At 43.0% G+C, this 22,472-nt stretch overlaps 1 protein-coding gene across 4 annotated transcripts in view; it reads left to right on the top strand.

Moving 5' to 3' along the window:
* The window catches only part of FOXN3 (forkhead box N3), a 408,969-nt gene that overhangs the window by 373,415 nt on the left and 13,082 nt on the right, over positions 1–22,472 (top strand). For 2 of the 4 annotated variants that reach the window (XM_082618968.1, XM_082618967.1), the window contains 2 exons: positions 1,536–1,601; positions 11,015–11,120. In XM_082618968.1, the coding sequence (XP_082475094.1) occupies positions 1,536–1,601; positions 11,015–11,120 (172 nt within the window). The remainder of the gene's footprint in view (positions 1–1,535; positions 1,602–11,014; positions 11,121–22,472) is intronic. The other 2 variants (XM_082618969.1, XM_082618970.1) reach the window with 2 other exon arrangements.

The following is a 22,472-nucleotide window of genomic DNA, read 5'->3' as shown; positions in this document are numbered from 1 at the left end:
TTCAACTAATATATATATTTTAGCATCAGTGGGAATCGATGACTGTTTTAGGAGTTTCACCCCAGGAGTTGTCAAATAAGTTAGTCTACCTGTTTCTCATACAATATACTTCTTAAAATAAATTTTCACTCCATTATGAAGTGTAAGTAACGGACCTCCTGCAGGCAAAATAGAAAAAGACCTGAAGAGTCAAGTTCCTTCACCTTTGTTTGTTTTTTGTTTTTTTTTCTGTTTTGAGACACTGTCTTCTGAAACCAGAGTCAGCCGTATTATTAATCACTGGTAGGGCTTTATACTGTATCACATTACTCCCCTGGAATTAAACTGCACATATAAAGTTATGAAATATGTACTTTTTTAAACGGTAAAAAAGTTATTTTCTAACATCAAACCCCAGATAAAGTGCCATGGAGCCATTAGCAGTAAATTGAATTTTTTGGTTTGTAATTTATACGAAAACTGACAAGTGCGACCCCGCCACCCCGCACCCCGTCATTAGTCATCGGTTTAGTGGACGCGGAGGTAGTAATCTTCAAGGGCAGGCATTTGTATGTAGACTTCCTTTATTTGGACCGGGCTCAAGCGGCAGCTCCTGTCACTCGGCCTCGCTGCACTATTAGCGAATTTTACCCCAGGGCAGCTGGGACGCTGCGCTGGGGCAGATGTTCTTTTCAGCCTATTCAGTGACCATTCTTGGGGGTTGTTTACTGTTGCCATGGTGACTTTCATTTCCATAGCAGCAGAGCTGCTGTTTCTCAGAGGAAAATGAATTTAGTTATAAAAGGATAATATTTTTCTGTCTGTATATAACCTGCCATCTGTCAACCGGTGGATCAGAAAGGATTCAGAAACCTATTAAGACTGATAGCAATGAAGTGATGAGTTTTTTGGGTTTTTTTTTTTTTGGTCCCATATTAAAAGCAATAATAGATGTGGAAACAAATGTTGTCCCCTCAACATCAGAACTTTAATTTTTTTCTTTATATTGACGTGTGTGTGTGTTTAATGCCTTCACTGCCTCCACCACTGCTGCGACAACCTCATAAAATACAGTTTACATTCTGCTGACGAATGGAAATGACCGAATATCTTGTTTGTGTCTCCCTAGATGCAGGTGTATTTAGTGCTTTCTTTTGGTGCTGTGAGCTTCCCTGGTTCATTAAAGATTCCGGTGGCTGAACTTTCTATTGTCACCCCACTCTCCTCTCCTCCACCCCCGGGGACAAAGCTGTGCTGGTGAAAAGATCAGCAACTTATCAGGAACATACAGTGCAAATTATGAAATTAGCAAAATGCGAAAAAAAAACCCGTGCTTTATCTGAAAAACTTGCTAACATGCCCCTTAAGTCTCGTTCTAGAGTAACGTTCTTCCTTGCAAATCCAAATGGGAAGAAAAGTCACCTTTGGGATAGCTCCTCTAGTCCCTGGAATTGTTTTTCTCTGCTGCATTCATAAACTGTAACGTACAGGGGGAAGAACACCCACACACACCCGCCCCGTTGTAAATAATGTTGTTTATTGGTTGATTTTTCCAGATCCTGACATTGATGCTGCCAGTGCCATGATGCTTTTGAATACTCCCCCTGAGATACAAGCAGGTTGTGAGTAGATATTTCTATAGCCTACAGCACCATAGTTTGTGAACTTCACCTTCTCCTTTATATACCAGGCCATAGGAAAAACTAATGCTCAAGCCAACCTTCCCTTATAGAATCACTTTAAACTACCTCAGTGCACGATTACATACATGTGCGCATAGAGATGCAGCTACGCATATGTATGAATGAATGCATAGGTGTGTATCCAAGATGAGAGAGTTCTAATATAATTTCAGGGCTTAAGACTTGGGGGCAGGGAAGTGGACCCTGTAATGAGTCCCAGAGGAGAGACCCTTTGTCCTGCAGGAATTGTTCCTGTGAGTTTATAGTTTCTGCTAGAAGAGGCTACCGGGGGCCAACCTGACAGTCATGGAACTCAGCAGTGTCCGTTTTTAGACATTCCTCTCCCCTTGGGGACCTCATTAATAACAGGCTACCATTTTAGAGAGAGGAGAGGAAAATCTGGCAAGGCGGGGATGCAGGACTTTGGAACAGCCTTAAAATGGAAACACTGTGGTGCCCCCCGCCCTGCGTCTTCCCCGCCAGCTTTCCAGGGCGCCACAGATAGAAGGGCAGGGCTGGTTTAGCGAAGCAGGGCTCCTGTCTTCATCTTCTGCTGGCCCTTGAGCAACGTCAAGCTTGAGACAACTCTTTTCCTAACTTGAACTTTTCTCTCCACCATCGGTTGTTTCTCCCCGCCTCTGGAGCTACAACATTGTTAGAAAGGTCTCCTTCCCAAGTGATGACAAATGACCCAGACGCAGACATCTGTCCCCTCCTCCTCCCAACTTGAGGCTAGTTTCTCTGGCACATTCCACCCCCCACCAGAAGCCTGTTGAGCAGATAGCCACCACGGGCCGCTTAGCTCGCTGGCAGGACAATTGCATCGCCGCCTCCTGCGCACGAAACTCACGGCGTGGAGACGGCGGCGTGAAGCGGCACGCGACGCCCACCAGGGCTGGCGCCCACCTGCCTCATTCTGAGCGCTGCATGGCTTCCTGAGCAAAGGGAATCCCCCGCTTCTGGAGCTGATAGGGTTTCCCACAGGAGAACATCTGTTCCCAGACCCTACCCAGGCGTCTTTTGATGTGGTGTTCCAGACCATCCCTCCTAGCCTCCTACTCATCACAGCCTTCCAACAGCTTTAGGAAACTTGGCTCCATCCTTCCTTACCTGGTCCTTTTTTTAAAGGATCCAAGAGATGCAGCCAGGCATTCTTGGGAGAGACTCATGCCTGTGCCGCGGGCTGCCATTACCTGATCCTGAAGGCACAGAATTCTCATTCTCTCTTTGCTAAACTCAGCTTGCCGACAGTTGAAATAACGGCTGCCCACACCTCCGAGAAGGAAACACCACTGTAAGCAGATGTGTACTGGTGCAGTCCTGTAACTAGCGGTTAACCCGAAGTGTGGGTTTTAAATGATGTTTGAAGTTACAAGGAAATGAAAAAAACAAAATCAGAAAAAAAAAACACCAAAACCTCCGTTCTCAGATGACTCTTGCAGGAAGAGGATAGACCAGACTGTAATTCAGTTACGGTCTGAAATGGTTTCTGAAATCAAGTTGCGTAATTCATCATGAGACGAGCGTACTGATTGTATCAGAGCTGTGTAAGGTTCAGGCACCTTCCTTTGCACCCAGCCGCTGCCCGCAGTGATCATTGGTTTAAAGAAATAACTTGATGAACTGGAATAATGGAGTTAAGCAGGAAAAGGCAAAGGGATTGGTCATTAACAGCAGCTATATAAAAATCCATTATCACTAGATTCTTGACCACAGATAGAAGAGGAAAAGGGTTGATCCTGCTTAGCTGAGAAGTTAATTGTTTCAATGTTCTTATGGCTAAATGAACTTCTTCTCTCCCTTACTGTAACACAAACTGTAATACTTATTTTTTTCACGGTGTCCATAGTCTTAGTTACATTGAAATGCTGAATTTGAGTTTTCAAAACGCGTTCGCATCTTGAAGCTGTAGGGTCATGCAGGGCTTTCCTACCTCGCTCTCACCACTGTGAGAAACCCGGCTATAGCCTTCGTGAAGGCCCCTGCCAAGAGGGCGTTCCAGGGTCCTGGAAGGAAGGAACCAGGAAGCCCATGAAAGTCGTGGAAGGAGGCACATTGGCAGGAGCAGCAGAGAAGTAAATTTAAGGACTGGGCAGAGGGTAGAACATCACCTTTATAGTCACCTTCCTGTCTGACCCCAAGCCTTGTCAAATCCCCTTGAGGCCAAGCTAGGGCATACTCAGTGGACCGGATGCAAAGCCCCCCAAAATTGGACCAGTACCGTCAGAAGGAAGTGAGTGTCCGTTGAGCGTCCGCTCCAGGCACTTGGGGGAGCCAGGGGGTCCCTCCTCAGCCTTCTGAGAAACGCAGTCAGAGGTTTGTGTCCCCGACGCCAGGCCTCTTTTTTCACTTAGCTCTTCTTTGCTTCACTCTCCCTTCCCCTCCCTGCCTGATGTTTCTTGTCCTGGGAAGTGATGCAGTACCTCGCCTCCTGAAGGGAGACGCATTCCATACATACGGTGGTGAAGCCACCGTGCCCTATGCTGCTGGCTTTGTGCAAAGCCTGGAAAAAGTAAGAGGTGACCCCTCAACCAAAAGGTTCAAAGGCAGCAGACACCCAGGCAGTGATGGAGTGTGGGCAGCCTGCCGAGGGGTGTTTGTGTGCACGTGTCCCGGTGAGGATGTGTACGTGCATCACCCAGGTTCGGGGGTCCTGCCACTGCCCACGCGTGGGGAGCACGGGTTCCTGTCTGCACGGAGCGTGCCTGTGTTCTCCCCCGTGTTGCTCCGTGGCTGGGCTCTGTTTATAGAACTTCCTCGTGTGCTGCTATTTATAGCCCCTTGTTTTCACCTCCCAGGCTGTGTGATGCCCCTCTTTGAATGGGGGCCACCGGCCACCAACCTAGTCTGTCTGCCACTGTCACTCCCAGCAGTCGGAGGCTGTCCAGGATGGTTTGAAAGAAAGCCTTTTCCTTTGTCATCACCCTTCGTAGCCAGTCCACTTCAGGTCACCAGATGGCAGCCACTTAGGTCTTTTCCACTCACCCTCCCTGCTCAGCATCTGCACAGCTAGCTCGGTGCAGACTGGCCTCAGTCCGGGTCTGAGCTGAGTAGGTCATACAAAGGAAACTTCTCCAGAAGTTGACAAGAACCCCAGTCAGCCACGACGCTTCTCTTGGGGGGACCCGATCCTGCCCCAGGGGTGCTCACTGCACTGTGTGTTGCTTGAGCTGGACTCCCTGTGGGTCCCCTCAGCCCCTCCCTGCACTCTGATGCTTCTCTTTGGGTGCGGCGGCTGTGCACGTCTAATCAAAACCTCAGGCCACAGCATTTTGTCTCCTCTGGTGGCACCAGCGGTAATGTTACCTTTCTCAGACTTTCCCAGATTGCAGTGTGGGGGACATTCTACAAGGTGTGCCATCGTGTCTCAGGTGCTCTGGAAAACACTACTTCCAGAAAAATCCAAGCAGGACACTGCTTCCTCCTTATCTCTTGAACTTTGGATGATGCTTCTAGTCAAGTCCATCCACCTACCCGCCCCCCAGTAAAAAGTGGCTGTGTAGACTAATTCCAGCCTCTAGAGTCTACTTAAATACCTGCTTTGCAGTTCCCCTTCGACAAGCCCTGTGAGTCATCTTTAACCCCAGTGGAAGAATTGTTATTAAGTCAGGAGAAGTCAGATCACCATTACGCATCTTCAAAGGCTTGCACGATCCCTGGTTGGAATGTTCCAGAGAGGAACTCTAGGTAATAAACAAAACAACAAAATGGGACGGAGGGGGGAGGCGGAGTTCTGCATCCCCCTCCCCAGAACGAGGCTGTGTATGGATGCACCAGCCACCGGCGAAGCAGGGCAACCAGGAAGCAGGCTTCCCTCTCTCAGCCCCCTCTCCAGCATCTTTCCAAGGAAGCAGGTGGAAAGGCCAATTTTAGGAAAGGGAAGGCTTATCGGAATCACCTGCTGCTCAGCTTATGGCCTCTGGTAGCTTAGCCAGGGCTTGTCTCCAAAGGCAGCAGCAGGAGCGCAGGGGTTACTTTCACAAGCTGTGAAAATCAAGGAAACTGAGCATCAGGAGGGAAGCTGGGGAAGCCAGGATGGGGCGGAGCTGAGGGGGGGCGGAGCTGCAGGAAGGTTTCTCTTGTGCCTTCAACTTTTTTTTTTTAGGTTCTGGAGACGATCACATTTAGATCACAGTGAGCGGTGCTGCTTGATTGGAGTGTGTGTGTGTGTGTGTGTGTGTGTGTGTGTGTGTGTGTGTGTGTGTGTGTGTGTGTGTGTGTGTTGCTTTCTTGCTCGTTAAAAGTAAGAAAGTTTAGGGTCATTGTATAACTTAAGATAAAGTGGTCGATCAGCTGGGAGCCCTGGTGCTGATGTCCTTAGCACCTCATCCCAGGATTTGAGAGTCTCAGATGTATGTCTTCTCACCTATAAAAGCCATTTGAAAAAATTTTTATTTTATAGTGGAGCATAGTTGATCAATAATGTTGTGTTAGTTTCAGGTGCACAGCAAAGTGGTTCAGTTATACACATACATGTGTCTGTTCTTTTTCTAATTCTTTTCCCATTTAGGTTATTACAGAGTATTGGGCAGAGTTCCCTGTGAAGACCCAAGTATTTAACTGATCTAACAGAAAGGGATGATGCTGGAGGCCTGTGCTTTTTTTTTTTTTAATTTTTGTTGGAGTATAGTTGATTTAGTGAGAGCCACAAATCTGAGTTTAAGGTTGATTTTGAATGTCCAGTTTCTTATGACATCTCTTCTCTAGCTGGAGCCCGGGTATAATTTCAGCACATTGGGTGGGGTGCACTGGGGTTTACGTGCTTTGAAATACGTTGAGGGAAATGCAAAGGAAATGAAAGGAAGTCGACGTGCTGATAGGAGAAGGACTGAGGAGTGGTGGACTCGGGTTAAAAAAACCACGCGATAGGGACCTCAGAATACCTTTCTCAGACATTTTAGACTGGCTGTGATTCATCTTTCAGAAGCCACATTCTTACCACTTGGGGATGGAGACAGAAAGGAGAGAAGATGGGAGGACAGTTAAGTGTCACAGCCGGGCTCCTGGCAGCCTGTGAGCAGAGAGGGGCACACCCGCCCGCCGCACGTGAGGCGCACTGCCAGAGCTGAGGACTGAGAAACGCCGGGTTTGGCCGAGGCACCGTTCAGTGGCAGCTCATTTGAGAACGAGCCCCAGGATTCAGAAGAAGAGCCTAGTCTGCACACCAGAAGTCTTGCGAGGTTCAGAAAATAGCTCAGGGAAAACCTTTTAATGCTGGGGCATAGCTCCGTCCGTGAGATTCTCTTTGAAGTGAATACAGTTCATTAACCAGGAAGATGTTTTCAGGGATGAGTGCAGAGTTAGGGAGGGCTACAAAAAGCATAATAGGCTGAAAGAATTTCCCCATGTCCTGACCCCGTTAGGTCCTATGCCTCAGAGATAATTAGTAAGAAGATGCCATTGCGGTGAGATGGGATGGTGGAAGGATGAACATGGTGATGACGGTGATGATGAGCTTATATAATGGGCCAACCACTGAGCTAGCAATTTGTATACTTTATCTTGTTTAATCTTCAAAATGATCCTCTGAGGTACGTTTATGCCTACTTTACAGGTGAAGAAACTGAGGCACAGAAAGGGTAAGGCACTCGCCCAAAGTCACAGAGCTAGTGGTGGGGCAAGACTTTGAACGGAGGCCATGTGGCCCCATGACTTATAACCATGCAGGAGGCTTCTTCCCTGAAGCTTAAATGAGACAAGAGAGTCAAAAGAACCCAGTCTCCAGTAGGTGCTCAGTGAGGGCTGGCTTCCTTTCTCTGTTTCCTTTCATGCCAGGTGCGCCCCTGGTGCTTAGAGGTTCTAGGCACTTGGGCAGAGGACTCTGGGCAAAGGAAAAAGTGGGGCTGCATTTCTCCTTTGACTGGCAGCTGATTCCATGGCCGTACCAGAGGCCAGGGGAATGCGTGCTCCATGACTCTCATCCGCGCTCTTCACTTTCCAGGGCTCCCTAGTCTTTGTCCCAGGATTTTATGTGGTTCCGGTGTTTTGGCCAAAATGGTGACTCTGGCATGATTTGTTCAAGGAGAACGGAAGCGCCGTGAGAGCAGTGGTTGCTCTTCCGGCTAAGTCTGTGACCAGAAAGATGGTCAAGGTCTTCCAATACGGTCTGGTTTTGTCTTTACCTATTCTTAGGGGCTTTCATCTTACCTGGACTGGAGACAGTACAGGCCACCCCAGGATTGCTCTGGGAATGTTGAGCATGTTGATGATGATGATGATGATGGGATTGATGACTAACGTGTATTTTCAAAATACCAATGCCTTTATTAATTCAGTTAAATCTCTAAATACTCTGTGTGATAAATACCATTTGTCTCTTTCTTACTTAAGTAACTTGTCAGGGGACACAGGCAGTAAAGGACATAGATGGGAAACACCAGAGTCTGGTTCTCAGCCACTATGCTGCAGACCACTTCCTTGCTCAGAACCCTTAAATGGTTTTCCCAGTATCCATGGGATGAAGTCCAAAGGCATCTCATTCCTGCTAGGATTATGTGCTTTATCAAAATTACTTTTTAGTTCGTGTGCGCATTGTGATTTTTATCACTTCTAGGCCTGGTTTGTGCCTTTGAATCCCAACTTCGATGGCACTTCCGACAGGAAGGCTTCCCAGATAGCTTTTTTTGGGGTTAGGTGTCTCCATCTTTCATGCCTATAGGCCCCCTGCCTTAGCACTCGCCATAGTATATTTTCATTGCCTCTTCAGTTCTCTATCTGTCCCACTTAACTGTGGGGACCCCGTGTCCCCTTCTTCTCATACATAGGCAGGTAGTTGGTAATTTAATCCATTAATTGATACAATCTGTATATGGGACTGTAATAATTTTTACTGGTGAGAATTATAACCATGGTATAAATTTTAAATATTTAAGTTTTTTGGGGGGATACCATTCTATGAGATTTGCTTGCTGTTCTAGATGAGACCCCTAGTGACTGGTATATTAAATAGTATTATCAGAATTAAACTGAACCTGTGGTCATCTGACCATTTTGAGGAGAGTACCCTACAGCAAAATAATTGAAAAACCCTTTCCCACGATCCCCAAAACAGAGAGACAAACCAAAAACACCTCTCTTTTCAAGCAACCTGAAGCATCTGTCTACAAACTGCATAGTTCTACTGGTTTTTTCATATGTCTGTCCACAGAAACTATTGGTATTTTCTTCTAGAAGTTGCGTAGTCTTAGTGCTTACGTTTAGGTCTATGATCCATTTCTAATTAATTTTCCTAATGGTATGAGTTTAGGACCGCAGTTCATTTTTTTCTAAATGGATCTCTGATTGTTCTCTCTTTTCCCCCATTGTGTTGTCTGCATATTTTTTGTCAAAAAATCAGTTGACCACACACACGAGTCTATTTCTGGACTCTATTTTGTTCCATTGATCTATATTTCTGCACTTACACCAATACCACACTGTCTTGTAGCTTTATAGGAATAATTCAGGTAAATATAAATTCTAGACACTCTTCGAGAGCTCTAGAAAACTCATCAACTGGGCAAACTATGATAATTAGCTGCAATATCACATCATAACAGGTTTCATGCTTTTAAGATACCTGGAGAGTCCCCTGCCTCAGATGATCTAATATCTGAAATCAGGCTGATAGTATGGGATGGGTAGGAATTCCTGATCTAGTTCAACCTACCTTCATAATTAAATATGGGAAGAGACAGGGGATTCTGGAGCCCCGACTGCACTAGTCATACTGACTTCAGGCACTGGTTTCAATTTTGTCTCCCATCCCACCTTTTATAAAACCCAGTAACTAGGGCCTTACACACACCTGGATGAGAAATGGCAAAAAAAAATATTAGTAGGAGCTACAGAATGCCCAAGGAATCGGTCTGTAACTTAAGCCCATATTCCAGAGTGGACATTCATCCTACGTGAAAGACCTGACTAAAGGTTCAGAATATTTAAGTAAATGTGCTCTTAGAGCCCTGAAAATGATAGGAGTAAAAAGTATATGCTGTGTATTTTGGGGAAAGTAGTTATTCTACACAAATAATATCAGCTTTAAAAACTTAATATCCAGAGTGGTTCTTATTTTTGAAGGTACGATTTTCTAGAGTCTTTTTGGTAAGGTGTTTGTCTGAGAAAGCACAATTTGTCCACCTTGCCCCGGGATGAGACTGTGCCAGGGGCTACATGAACACAGCCAGAGCTCTGGGGACTCTTTAGGATGCTGGCAGCGGAAGGAGTCTTAGAGAACACCATTCAAAGAGGGACACAGAGATTCCGTGAGCTTGCATGGAGTCCTACCAGAAGAACTAAGATGAAAACCCAGGTGTACAAGCCCTGTGTCAGTGTGCTCACACAGGATGCATGCCTGGCCCCATACACACACACATGGAGGAGTGTCGACGGTGCAGTAAGCATATTAGCTTGAACCAGAAGAAACTGCTGTTTGGGAGGTCAAAAAAGATCGAATATCAGGGATTTCCTACGGTTCCCCTCTTCTGTAAATCCTCAGATTCATGTAAGGCCACCTTGAGTTTATATGCAGCATGGGCAGTATCTGATGGTCACTGGCGTGAAAGGTTGGTTTAGGATTAATCCAGGGATGAGTGTGTTGAGGAGGCCATGGGATGATAAGAGAGCTCTCAGAAGATTTGCTTAGAGGAAGCTTCTGGCAAGGAGGAAGGCAGGCCCTCCAGAGTGGGCTGTGTGACTCTGAGGCAGAAGCCAGATCCACGCCACTGACGACCCTTCACTCCCAGCCGAGATGGTTGTGAGGATTATGAGATGACGAGATGATGCTGTGAGCGCTGAGGTGCTGAGTTTGTAAAATCAGCTCTGCTCTGCTTTTGGCTCTTTTTCCCTTGTTGGATTAAGGACGCTTAGAAAGATGTTCCCAGTTCTGACCATGAACAGCAAAGCATGAGGAAATGCTTTTGTTTGGTCGTCTGCTGTCAGATGGTGTCAGGTTCTTAAGATCTCTTTAGGGTCTGACTAGAGATAAAAGATTATATTTAATAAGTGCAAGAAAATAATATTTGAAGCCCACTTTTTAAAACTCATCTTTTTTTCCCCCCCACCAAGGCATCAATCATAAGCTATTGGTCTGACTTGGCTGACTAGATCTCTTTCTTGAGGTGTGGTATCTTTCTCTCTTTCTGCCTCGCTCTCATGGTATTTTTTTCTGTATCTATCTCCGTGTGTGTGTGTGTGTGTGTGTGTTTCTCTGTCTCTGCTTGCTCTGTGTACCTATGACTGTCTCTTTCTCCCTTCTCTCTCTCTCTCTCTCTCTCTCTCTCTCTGTCTCTGGTGTATCCAAAATTTCTGACTCAGAACAGAAAGCTTCACAGTTGGATTCACGTGTGGTGTCTTTTCCCTTTTTGCCCTTGCAGTTCCTCCAGGAGTGATACAAAACGGAACGCGGGTTCTGAGCCGAGGCCTGTTTCCTGGAGTCCGGCCGCTGCCAATCTCTCCCATTGGAATGACAGCAGCCGTGAGGTAAGGGAGAAGCTGGCTGGGCAGAGCCCACCTGCGGAGTGGGAAGGACACTGTGTGTCCCACGGGGCTACTCGAGGGGATGGAGAAGACCAGCCTCTAAGTAGTAAAGACAGAAACAGTTTGGGTGTTCGAAAAAGTTCAAGGAGCTCCCAGGGACCCCAGTCCAGGTGCCAACTTCTCCTTCTTGGGCCATCAGATTATCCTGGTCTCTTTGCAGATTAAATGAAGACAGATGAAACTAAGTTGCTTTATTCTAAAAAGGTGGGGTCAGGTGAACAGAAGGCAATGGTGGGCAAGTTAGTCATTAGATTCTAGGCTAGCTGGTCGACCTCTAGACTTAGCCCTGTCTCTTCCCAGTCCTTTGACTTTGGGTGGATGTCTGACCTCTCTGGGCCTCAGTTCCCTCATCCATGAAATCCTCTAGTCCTGGGAAGGGTTGCAGTGGAACTCCCATGCAAAAAATTATGTGTGAAAAGTGCTTTGGTAAGTGATGTATAAATACCAGGTGGCATCAGTCCCCTGCTTCTGAGAATCCAGTCAGTTGCCAAACCACATGAACTCTTCCTTGGGAAACTTCTTTCCTCCATCCTTCTCACCTCCTCTGCCAGCCCCAGAGTAGGGTCTGTCGCTAGTTTGGAAGCCTCACACGCACCAGTTTGAATGCCTTCCTCCTATTCCTTGCTGCTTCTCTGCCCGCCCTCGCCCACCCATCAACCATCGCCAGACTGATTTCCTAAAATGTGCCTCTCCAGCTGTCTGCAGAAGCATCCTCCTTGGCTCCCACCACATCACCCTGATGTCTCCCTGGTCCTCCCATCTCCTTGAGCCAAATTTGTTCTCCACATACATCCAGTGTTTGCCCATCTTATTCATACAGTTTCCTCTCTGTCGATTTCCCTCAGACCCCATATACAAGGCAGCATATCCTTCATGGCCCATCACAAACATGATTCCTTCACAGAGCTTTTCTGCACAGGCCTCTGAGCCAACATCAGATTAATTTCTCTTTTCTTGGAACCCATAAGCCCGTGCTTTGGTTGTGACCCTTTGATGAGTGACCCTGTGTGTGTGTGTCCCTCTGTCCTCTGTGGTTTGCTTGCTGAGGACAGGGGCTGGGTCTCACTCACTTGGCTGATGTCTCATTGCACGTTGCACAGCTACTTGTTTAGAAAAGGCCTGCCATGCTGAGCTGCATCCCTTCACAGCATCACCTTCTAGCTTCTTTCCTGCACTTTTGGATCCAGTTCACGCCTAATGGCGATTTTGCTTTCATAGTGTTTCATGTCCCAAAGGAAACCATCCCAGGAAGTCTGTTAACTGGGCCCTGAGGGACATGTAGCATCGAGCTCCCTGATGTGAATCAACCATGTGGAGATTCTCCACTCACTTGTGTCTTTTAATCCTCCCAGCAAACCAACTACTTTTGCTAGGATGGAAGTCCTTAATCTTCAGGGCAGGCGCTGGCATTTGGAACCTGCTAAGGAGGAAAGTTGGTAGGAATTAGAATAGTCACAGAATGATAAAAACCACCTATCATTTCTCTTAACCAGACATGGTGATACTTTCCAAAAGTGTATGGGAAGGTTCTTTTTCTTGTGCTTCTCCCATATTTTTCTTAGATATCCTGAGATCGGTAATTGAATTCATAAATGGTAAGCCTCTTCCATGAAGCCAAAATATCCATGCCTTGGCCTCACATTATGAGAGAGACATTCTGTTTTCCATTCTTTCTTAAAATTGTTTCTGCCTAACCTCCTAGTTTACCTTTTTGGTTGAGAAGACTTTGAGACCGTAGACTGTTCTTACGGGGAGTAACAATCTACTTTCCTGAGCAGATGCTAGGTACAGACTTTCAGTTTGTCGTCTTCAGCATCTTTTCGGTGCCTTTGAAAGCAAACGAAGCTCTCCACGTGGCTCCAGCCATTCCCTCAGAGAAGGGAAGAGCCAGGCAGAGCGAAGGGAGGCCTGAGACCGGGCTGGCCTTCAGCAGGAGCTGCTCCTAATTTTAATTCCGAATTTTAATTATTACCTTCATGGCATATATTATTGCAAAAATTTACTGATTAGCCTCTAGAAGCATTATGTAAAATATAATTTTTTTTAACTGGTTATGTTCTGGTTAGAAGATAACATGGCACTACAGCAAAACAATGATGTCTTGTTTCTGGTAAAAGAGTTGCTACTCATCCAGTCCAGCCAGTGCCTCACCTAGGCTCCTTCCACGGTAAAAGACCACAAACAGGTTCAGGGCTAGACCTATCCGTCAGTCAGATCCAGTTGGGAGACAGAAGCCACACTAGGTACTCGAATAGAGAGACTTCAAAATAAAGAACCGTTAACCAGGTAGAAAGTTATTAACCAGGCAACTGGAAGGGTAACAGAGAACTCAGGGTATCACGGAGGAAACAGTTGTAGGAAGCAGCCACATCCCCTCGGGTGAGGTTGGAATGACTGCCTCTCAAAGCTGGACCTCAGACCTCAGAGGAGGGGCTGGAGCTGGGATCCAGACCTCGTAGGAGGTACCACTGAGCTGGGCTGGAATCTCTGAGCTCAGAAGAGGGACCCGTGGAAGGACCAGAGGTATCCCTAAGGAGAAGGCTCCTGCTAGGGCACGTACCTCTCAGGGAACGTGAAGAAGTTGGGTCTCCAGTATTGGAAGAATCACGAACTGGATTCAGCAGCTACTATAGGACTGAACTGGCGCTGCAGAAGGGAAGAGGCATTGCTGGGGTGATGCAGGAACAGGAAGCACACAGGAAGGAGAGTGTCCCCTCTTCCTCCACCCCCTTCCCAGTCTCTCGAAGGCAGAGCCAGGAGTGCTGCAGACATGTGGCTTGCCCAGCCCAGCCTGCCCCAGCTTACGAAACACTACAGTAGGCTGGGGTTGGGGCTGAGTGACAATAGCTTCATAACATCTGTCCCCCTACAAAAGCGCTCATAGTCGAAGAGTGACCTTCCTCAACATCACAGGAGGTTTAAGCAGAATCATTTCAGTGAAATGTACAACCGCAGTTTGCAGAAACTAGACAAGTTCCCATTTGCATAAATAGAGATAAAGAAAACCATTGTGCATTAGCAGTCCATTATCCAAATACCAATTCTGCACTTTCCACCTCAGTTTAAGAGACATTAGTGAGAGGAATGTCACAGGCTCTGGAAGATCAGGGACCCTTGCTTATAATACCTTTGCCCTCTTTATGGCCCAAATAGGAGGCAGTGTGACACTTTCAGGAAAAATGAACATAAACATAGCTAGGTGGGTATTTGCGGGAGACTGTGTAAAACCCATTAAGAAGTGTTTGGAGGGGAGGGGGGATCTTATTTTGCTTTTTCACATTCATTACAATTGCAATTTTTTTTTAATTTGGCCATGTGTCAGTTGAACCTAAATTCAACTAAGGTTAAAGGGAAAACAGGGCTTCCCTGGTGGCGCAGTGGTTGAGAGTCCGCCTGCCGATGCAGGGGACACGGGTTCGTGCCCTGGTCCGGGAAGATCCCACATGCCACGGAGCGGCTGGGCCCGTGAGCCATGGCCGCTGAGCCTGCGCGTCTGGAGCCTGTGCTCCGCAACGGGAGAGGCCACAACAGTGAGAGGCGCGCGTACCCGAAAAAAAAAAAAAAAAGGGAAAACAGTCCAGCAGAGAATAGAACAACAGCAAACGTCATCCGCCAGACCACGTGGCAGTGACCAAGGGTCCCTGGGGGTGTTCACATGTTTACAGGGGTTGCTGCCCCCATCAGTTCAGCTAGGGCTGGCAGGAGGGCCAGATAGTCATTAGCACCCCCTGAAGACCTGTCTCCTACTCTGCTTTGTGTGACAGGTTTTCTGTGTGAGTCTAAGCAACTTCTCCTTAAGTGAAAATATTTGTCTTTCAGGGATTTTTTTTTTCCTCCCCTGAGTGGCAAAGGCCATGTTTGTTTGTCTTAACTCTGAAACTGTTATTGACATAGATGAAGTGTTACTTTTATTAGCTGATCATTACACAGCTTGTATTTGCTGGGTTCCTTTGCATATAATTATGATGTGTAATCTCCTTGTAAGAGTATCTGTCAATAGTATAATTGACTTTACAGTGTTGACTTTTTACTCAGTAACCTCAGGGATTGGCCCATCCTTAGACATCGGAAACCTGCTTATTTTTAAATTTGCTTTTGGGCAGAGAGTCCTCAAGACACATTTTCCTCAAAGTAACTGCTCCCACGTCTCATAGTTTTATGCCCGTGTCTTCTGCTGCATATCCAGTGAAATTTCTTGCAGAGAATACACTGAATAGGCCAAACAATTCTAGTCCAAGAAGAACTGTTTCTGGAACTCTTGGGAAATGGGAGCATAAGACTTCTTAATTCATAGAATTATGGGCTGCTTCCCAGGTACAGGCCATAGCAATCTCCTGGGTCTGAGCCACCTTGTTTTCAACTCTTAAGACTTTTTGACCCCAAGTGACCTCTCAGGTGGCAGAGAAAAATTAAATGTCCAGGGCTTGCCAGAGGATTGAGAGAGAACTGGTGGGAGGGCCATCCTTTGTATGTCAAAAGAGCCCAGAAATTGCATGCATGAACTTGGGAACCAAGTTTCCTGGGTCCATAGCCTGCAGCTGTGTGACCTTGGGCCAGGTGTACCTGGGCTTCTCACGAGAAAACCAGCACCTGCCTCATGAGTTATTAGGATTAACACACAGTTACATGCCTGGCGCACAGTGAACATTATACAGGTGTTCAATAAATAAATAATTAGAAAAACAAACAACCCTATTCATAAATGGGAAAGGACTTGAACAGACTTATGTCCAAAGAAGATACACAAGTAATCAATAAGCACATAGAAAAATGCTCAACATCACTAATCATTAGGGAAATGCAAATCAAAACTACAGTGAGATACCACTTAACACCCATTAGGATGGCACTACCAAGAAAACAGAAAATAATAAGTGTTGCCAAGGGTGTGGAAAAATTGGAACCCTTGAGCACTGTTGGTAGGGTTGTAAAATGGTGCAGCCACTGTGGAAAACAGGATGGCAGTCCTCCAAAAATTAAAAATAGTAACTAACATATGATCCATCAATTCCACTGCTGGGTATATACCCAAAAGAATTGAAAGCCGGTTCTCAAAGAGATATTTGTACATCCATGTTTGTAGCAGCATTATTCACACAGTAGCTAAAACGTGTAAGCAACTCAAGAGTCCATCAGCAGATGAACAAACAATCAAAAGGTGGTATATATACACACAATAGAATATTCAGCCTTAACATGAAAGGAAGTTCTGATACATGCTACAATATGGGTGAACCTTGAGGACATTTATTTTAAGTGAAATAAGACACTCACAAAGACAAATACTGTATGATTCCACTTATATGAGGTACCTAGGGTAGTCTGATTCATAGAGAATGTAGAATGGTAGTTGCCAGTAACTATGGAGAGAGGGAATGGGGGGCGGTAAATTGTTTAATGGGGACAGAGTTACAGTTTTACAAGATGAAGCGTTCTGGAGATGGATGGTGGGGATGCCTGCACAATGTTATGAATGTATTTAATGCCACTGAACTGTATGCTTCATAAAGGTTAAGATGGTAAGGTTTTTTGTTTGTGTATTTTGTCACAAACTTTTAAAGAGGAAAAAAAATGAAATGAGTAATGGAGAGAGTCTTATGGATTCATCCAACCTGCCCTCCACAGACCTTCCCAAGTCCCCTTTCTGGGTACCTGAAGCTCAGTCCCAACCCCCAGGAAAGGCTTTAGATTGGGCTTCTGTGCCACCTTGAGGACAGTGCACATTTGTGGCAAAGCCATGGTTTTGAGGAGTCATGACAGTAGTCTAAACCATAGCATGTTGTAAAATTATAAGGAAGTTCCATTTGATCACCCACCTAAGACTGCTTAATTTTATATGGATCTCTAAGAACCTCAAGTGAAAACTGTACTTCCCGTGGAACAGGAAGCAAGTCAGAAATTAATGGTTCTGTACATACAAAAGATTAATACGTAAGGTCCTGTCAATATAGAGTCACCAGGAAAACCTATGTATCAGCTTTAGATCTACTCCTTGTCATTCTCTTTGTCTTTCCCTTGGAGAAGATGTTCGTCACAGGAGTTTAGGAAGCCTGCAACCTTCAGTTTTAAGATAGGGTGGGGACCAGTTATACAAGTGGAGGGAAAGTTTGCCACTGATCTTTTTCTTTTGTATTGTATTTTGTTTTGTTTTTTAAAAACCAAGTACCTGTCAGATTTTATCTTCTGAAACCATGGTCTTTGAAGGCAATTCTAAAACTCAGTATTAGGTTATGCTTGGTGGGAAGGAGAGGAGGAAATATTACTAAAGGGAGCGGTTAAAGGGAAAAGGAAAAAACAATACCAGGAGAACAAAGGATGCACAAGAGTTCCTACTCGGCTGCCGGCTCGGCTTTTTGTCTTGACTTCTGTCTCTTCTGGTCCAGAAATCTAAACAATGACCAGCAAGTTCCCTGTGTAAAATTTGATCAGCGTTCTGGAGCTGCTCCTCGTGTTTCAAATCAATGGCATTTGTTTGACAGTCCAGGTGGCTTTTCCCATTGTATCTAAAAATCCCCTGCTCTCCTGGTATGCAGAACTGTGCCAAATGCAAAACGGTTCATAGAGAGTTTTAGGATCATTCCTGTTGTGTTCTGCGATCTAGTACAGAAAGGGAGTCACATTTACCTCAGTCTTTTAAGGGGACAATTTGCAGCTCATGGGAGAAAATTGTGCTCCTTCCTGCCCCCACCCTGGAGGTGACCACTGAGACAGAAGTCCTGGAGTTGTTGAACCCATATGCTTCCTGGCAAGGGCTACCCAGCTGGAGCAAGCATCAGAGGCCCCTGCACCTGCTATCTGAAAGATAACCATAATCCCAAATTTTGTATTTACTATTCCTAGGTTTCTAAAAGTATTTTTGATATCTGTAAATACTATATTTAGTTTTGCTTGGTTTTGAGTTTTATATAACTAGAATGATATTATATATCTTCTTTCCAACTTGCTCTTTTTATTCATTATTAAGTTTATTTGGTTTGCTGCATATAGTTGTAACTGATGATGATTTTCATGGCTGTATAATATTCCACTATGTGGCTATACCACAGTTTTTTTTAAGACATTTGAATTGTTTAGAGTTCTTTGCTGTTACAAGCAAAGCTGCTATGGAAATTCCTATACATGGCTCCAGTTTCATTTAAGATGCGTGTCCAGGTGTGGGAATTGTTGGTTTGTAAGGTATGAACATGCTCAACTTTACCAGGTGATGACAAATTGTTTTCTAAAGTGCTTGTATCCATTTACACTCGTACCAGCAGAGTATGATACTTCCCTATCCTCTTCATCTTCACAGTCATTTGGAATTGTCATACTTTGCAATCTCAACCCATCTAGTGAATATGTGACAGTATCTCATTGCATTTTAATTTTCATTTCCCTTCTTACTAAAGATATTGCACAGTTCTTCATATATTTAATTGGCTGCTTGAATGTGCTCTTTGATGGATTGCCTGCTCAACGTTTTCATTCATTTTTCTATCAGGTTGTTTCTCTTTTTCTTATCTTTGTTGGAGTTCTTTGTATATTCTGGATATTAATCCTTTATTGACTATATGTGTTGCTAATAACTTTTCTAAGTTTGTGGATGGTCATTTCACGGTCCATAGTAATGCCTTTTGATGAACAGAAGCTCTTAATTTTCATGCTTAGTCATCATTTTGTAATGAAATCTAGTGTCTTTAAAAAGTCCCTGTTCCAAGATTGTATGGTCTTCTGTAGTTTTTTTCTAAAAGATTTAAAAAGTTTTTCCTACTCATTTAAAGCTGTAATCCATCTGGAGTTAATTATTTTGATTTTTTCCAGCAACCTTACTAAATAAAATAAACCGCCTTAGTAACTTTAATAATTTATCTGTAGATTCTTCTATGTATAAAATTATATCTTATATAAATAATGGTGTGGATTTTTCTAATTCTTATATCTTTTATTTTTCCTGTCCTATTGCAGTTAGGACCTCTGAGTAAAAGTAATGGTAATAGACATCTTTATATTGTGTCTTATTTTAAAGGGAGCTGTGTTATTGATGAACAATTGATAGAATGTTTGTTATAGGGTTTTTTTAGGAAATATACTTTATCATAACAAAAAAAGTTCCTTCTATTTTTGGCTTGCTATGATACTTAATCATAAATGGTTGTTGAATTTCATCAACAAAATGTTTACATCATTTAAGATAACTATAACTATTTTCTCTCATTGTTTTTTACTTGGTGAATTACATTATCAATTCCTAATTTTGAGTAAAATCTTCATTTCTGATATGCTTTTGATACATATATTTTTTACATATTGCTAGTGTTGGTACGCTAACATCTTAGGTATGAATTTTCCATATTTGCCCGTGTCCATGTTTCTCTAGTGCTATTTTTATTTAGTTTTCATGTCAGGATTACATTATTCTCATATACTGAGTTAAAAGAGTATTCTCTATTAGATTCTTTGAGATTAGGTAAGATTGGAGTTATCCATTGCTTAATGTTTGATGGAACTTACTTGCAAAACACTGTGGAGCTGGTGTTTTCATTGTGGGGTGATTTTTAACTATTGATTTAATTTCTTTAATGATTAACTTATTTTTTATTTATTTTTAAATTCATTTTGGTAACTGTAGGGATTTGTCCATTTCACCTGTTTTCAAATATGTTGGCATAAGGTTGTATCTATTCTCTATTCCATTGATTTCTGCTACTTTATAATTTCCTTTCTTTCTTTGAGCTTATTCTTTTTTGTTGTTTGGTCTGGATTGGATACTTTTATTTTAAACTTTTCTTCTTTTTATATAAAAGTTTAAGGTTATAATTTCCTTCAAACTACTGCTTAGTTGCATCTGTAAGTTTTGATACCTTTTATTTTCATTATTGTTACATGTTCAAAGTATTTTCTAATTTCCATTTTGATTCCTTCTTTGACCCATACATGTTTTTAGAAGTGTGTCTTTAAATTTTCAAACCTAGGAGGAGATGGTTATTTCTTATTTTTGCTTTTAGTTACCTCTTCAACATTGATTATTAATTATAATACATTGTGGTCAGAGAATTGACCTGTAATATACTGCTTTTTTGATATTTGTGGAGACTTGCTATGTGGTCTAAGTAGTGTATATCACTTTTTATACATATTTTGTGTGTGCTTCAAAATCATATACCTTCTCCATTATGAGCACATGTTCTATGTATGTCCATTAGATCAAATCTACCTATTAACCATGTCTGTGTGTGTCTTAGGAGGGGGGTGGTGGAGGGAAGGAAGGAGGGAGGGAAGGAGATGTGGGTTTGATCATTTCTCATAGCTCTTCCAATTTGGGGTGTATTTTGAAGCTATCTTATTGGAGGTCTCCATGTTTAGAACAGTTATATCTTCCTGGTGAATTGAACCTTTATGAATGTTTAATGACTCTCTTTATCTCTAGTAATGATTTTTGCCTTAAAAATCTATCTTATCTGGTTTTAATGTAGCTACACCAGCATGGCACGATGTTTTTCCTCCTTTTACTTTTAACCTGTCTTAATCCTTATGTTTTCGGTTCATCTCTTATAAGCAGCATATGGCTTTTTAAAAAATCTGTGTTAATGATCTTTACCTTTTAATGAAGATTTTTAGCCCATTTTAAATGACATATTTGGATTTATTTCTACCATCTTAGTTTGCATTTGTTTGTCCCCCCTTTTCCAGATTCCTTTCTAACATCGTTTTAAATTGATCAGATTCTTCCACTCCTCATTCCTTTTCCCCCTCTTCTGATGTTTTAGAAATTATATATATTTTTCTCTTCTTTTAGTGTTGATCCTAGAACTTTTAACATGAATATTTTAAAATGTGTAGAGTTAATCAGTATCTTTAACCTCCTGATCAATACAAGGCCCCTGGAATGCTTTAACTTCTGTGCTCTCCACCTCCCAAATGATATGCTACATTTGTCTAGGACTTTAGTTCTATTTCAGTTTCTTGTTTGTTTGTTTGTTTTAACTCAGTTGTTATTAGAGTCAACCCTCCGTATCCACAGATTCTGCATCCATGATTCAATCAACTGCTGATAGAAAATATTTGGGGAAAAAAAAGAATTCCAGAAAGTTACAAAAATCAAAATTTCTTTGCCCTGTGCACCAGCAACTATTTACATCGCATTTACATTGAATTAGGCATTATCAGTAATCTAGAGATGATTTACAGTGTATGGGAGGATGTGCATAGGTTATAAGCAAATACTATTACCATTTTATATAAGGGACTTGAGCATTTGCAGATTTGGGTACCTGTGGGGGTCCTGAAACCAAAACCCCACAGTCGTCCCCAAGGGACGACTCTATTGTATTGTCTGGTCAATACCTGATTACATTTTCTTTGCTTATCATTTTTTTTCTTGCATCTGAGACCTTTCTTTTTGTTTCTGTTTTTCATTTTTATTTTACATTGGAGTATAGTAGATTTACAATGTTGTTAGTTTCAGGTGTACAGCAAAGTGATTCAGTTATACATACACATATATCTATTCTTTTTCAGATTCTTTTCCCATGTAGGTTATTACAGAGTACTGAGTAAAGTTCCCTATGCTATACAGCAGGTCCTTGTTGATTATCTATTTTATATATAGTAGTGTGTATATGTTAATCCCAGCCTCCTAATTTATCTCTCCCCTCCACCTTTCCTCTTTTGTAACCATAAGTTTGTTTTCTAAGTCAGACCTTTCTTTTTGGATCATTTTCTTTTTTTTCCTGAAAAATATTCTTAAGAAGTTCCTATAGATGAGTATCTGCTTTTAATTAAAGTCTTGAATTTGTCTGAAAATATATTTATTTTGCCTTCATTCTTAGACAATAGTATTGTAGTTTGACAGGTTTTTTTTTTCTCTTTCACTTTGAGAATATTGTTCCACCTTCACCTGTGTAATTGGTTTTATCTTAATTGCTACTTCTCCTTAGGTAATGTGTTTCCTTTCTACTCCTTTTTTTTTTTTTTGTATTGTCTGTGATGACTATGATGTATCTAGATTTGCATTTCTTTTTATTTATCCTCCATGGGACTTGTTGGCTTTCTGAATCTGAAGATTGGTAACTTTCATCAAAACTAGAAAATTCTCAGCCATTTTCTATTCTGGGATTGGATCTTCCCCATTTTTCCTTTCACCCTGGAACTCCAGTTAGATTTATATTGGATCTTCTTACTATGTGCCATATTACCCAATCTCTCTTCCATATTTTCAATCTCTTCATCTCTCTCTGCTGGATTTTCTATCATATCTTTAGCTCCATCTTTCAATTCACTAATTTTTTTTACTTTTTTTTTTTTTTTTTTTTACAA

This window comes from Mesoplodon mirus (assembly GCF_964341445.2).
Source record: "Mesoplodon mirus genome assembly, chromosome: 4".
Taxonomy (NCBI): domain Eukaryota; kingdom Metazoa; phylum Chordata; class Mammalia; order Artiodactyla; family Ziphiidae; genus Mesoplodon; species Mesoplodon mirus.
This window is presented reverse-complemented; position numbering and strand designations above follow the sequence as displayed.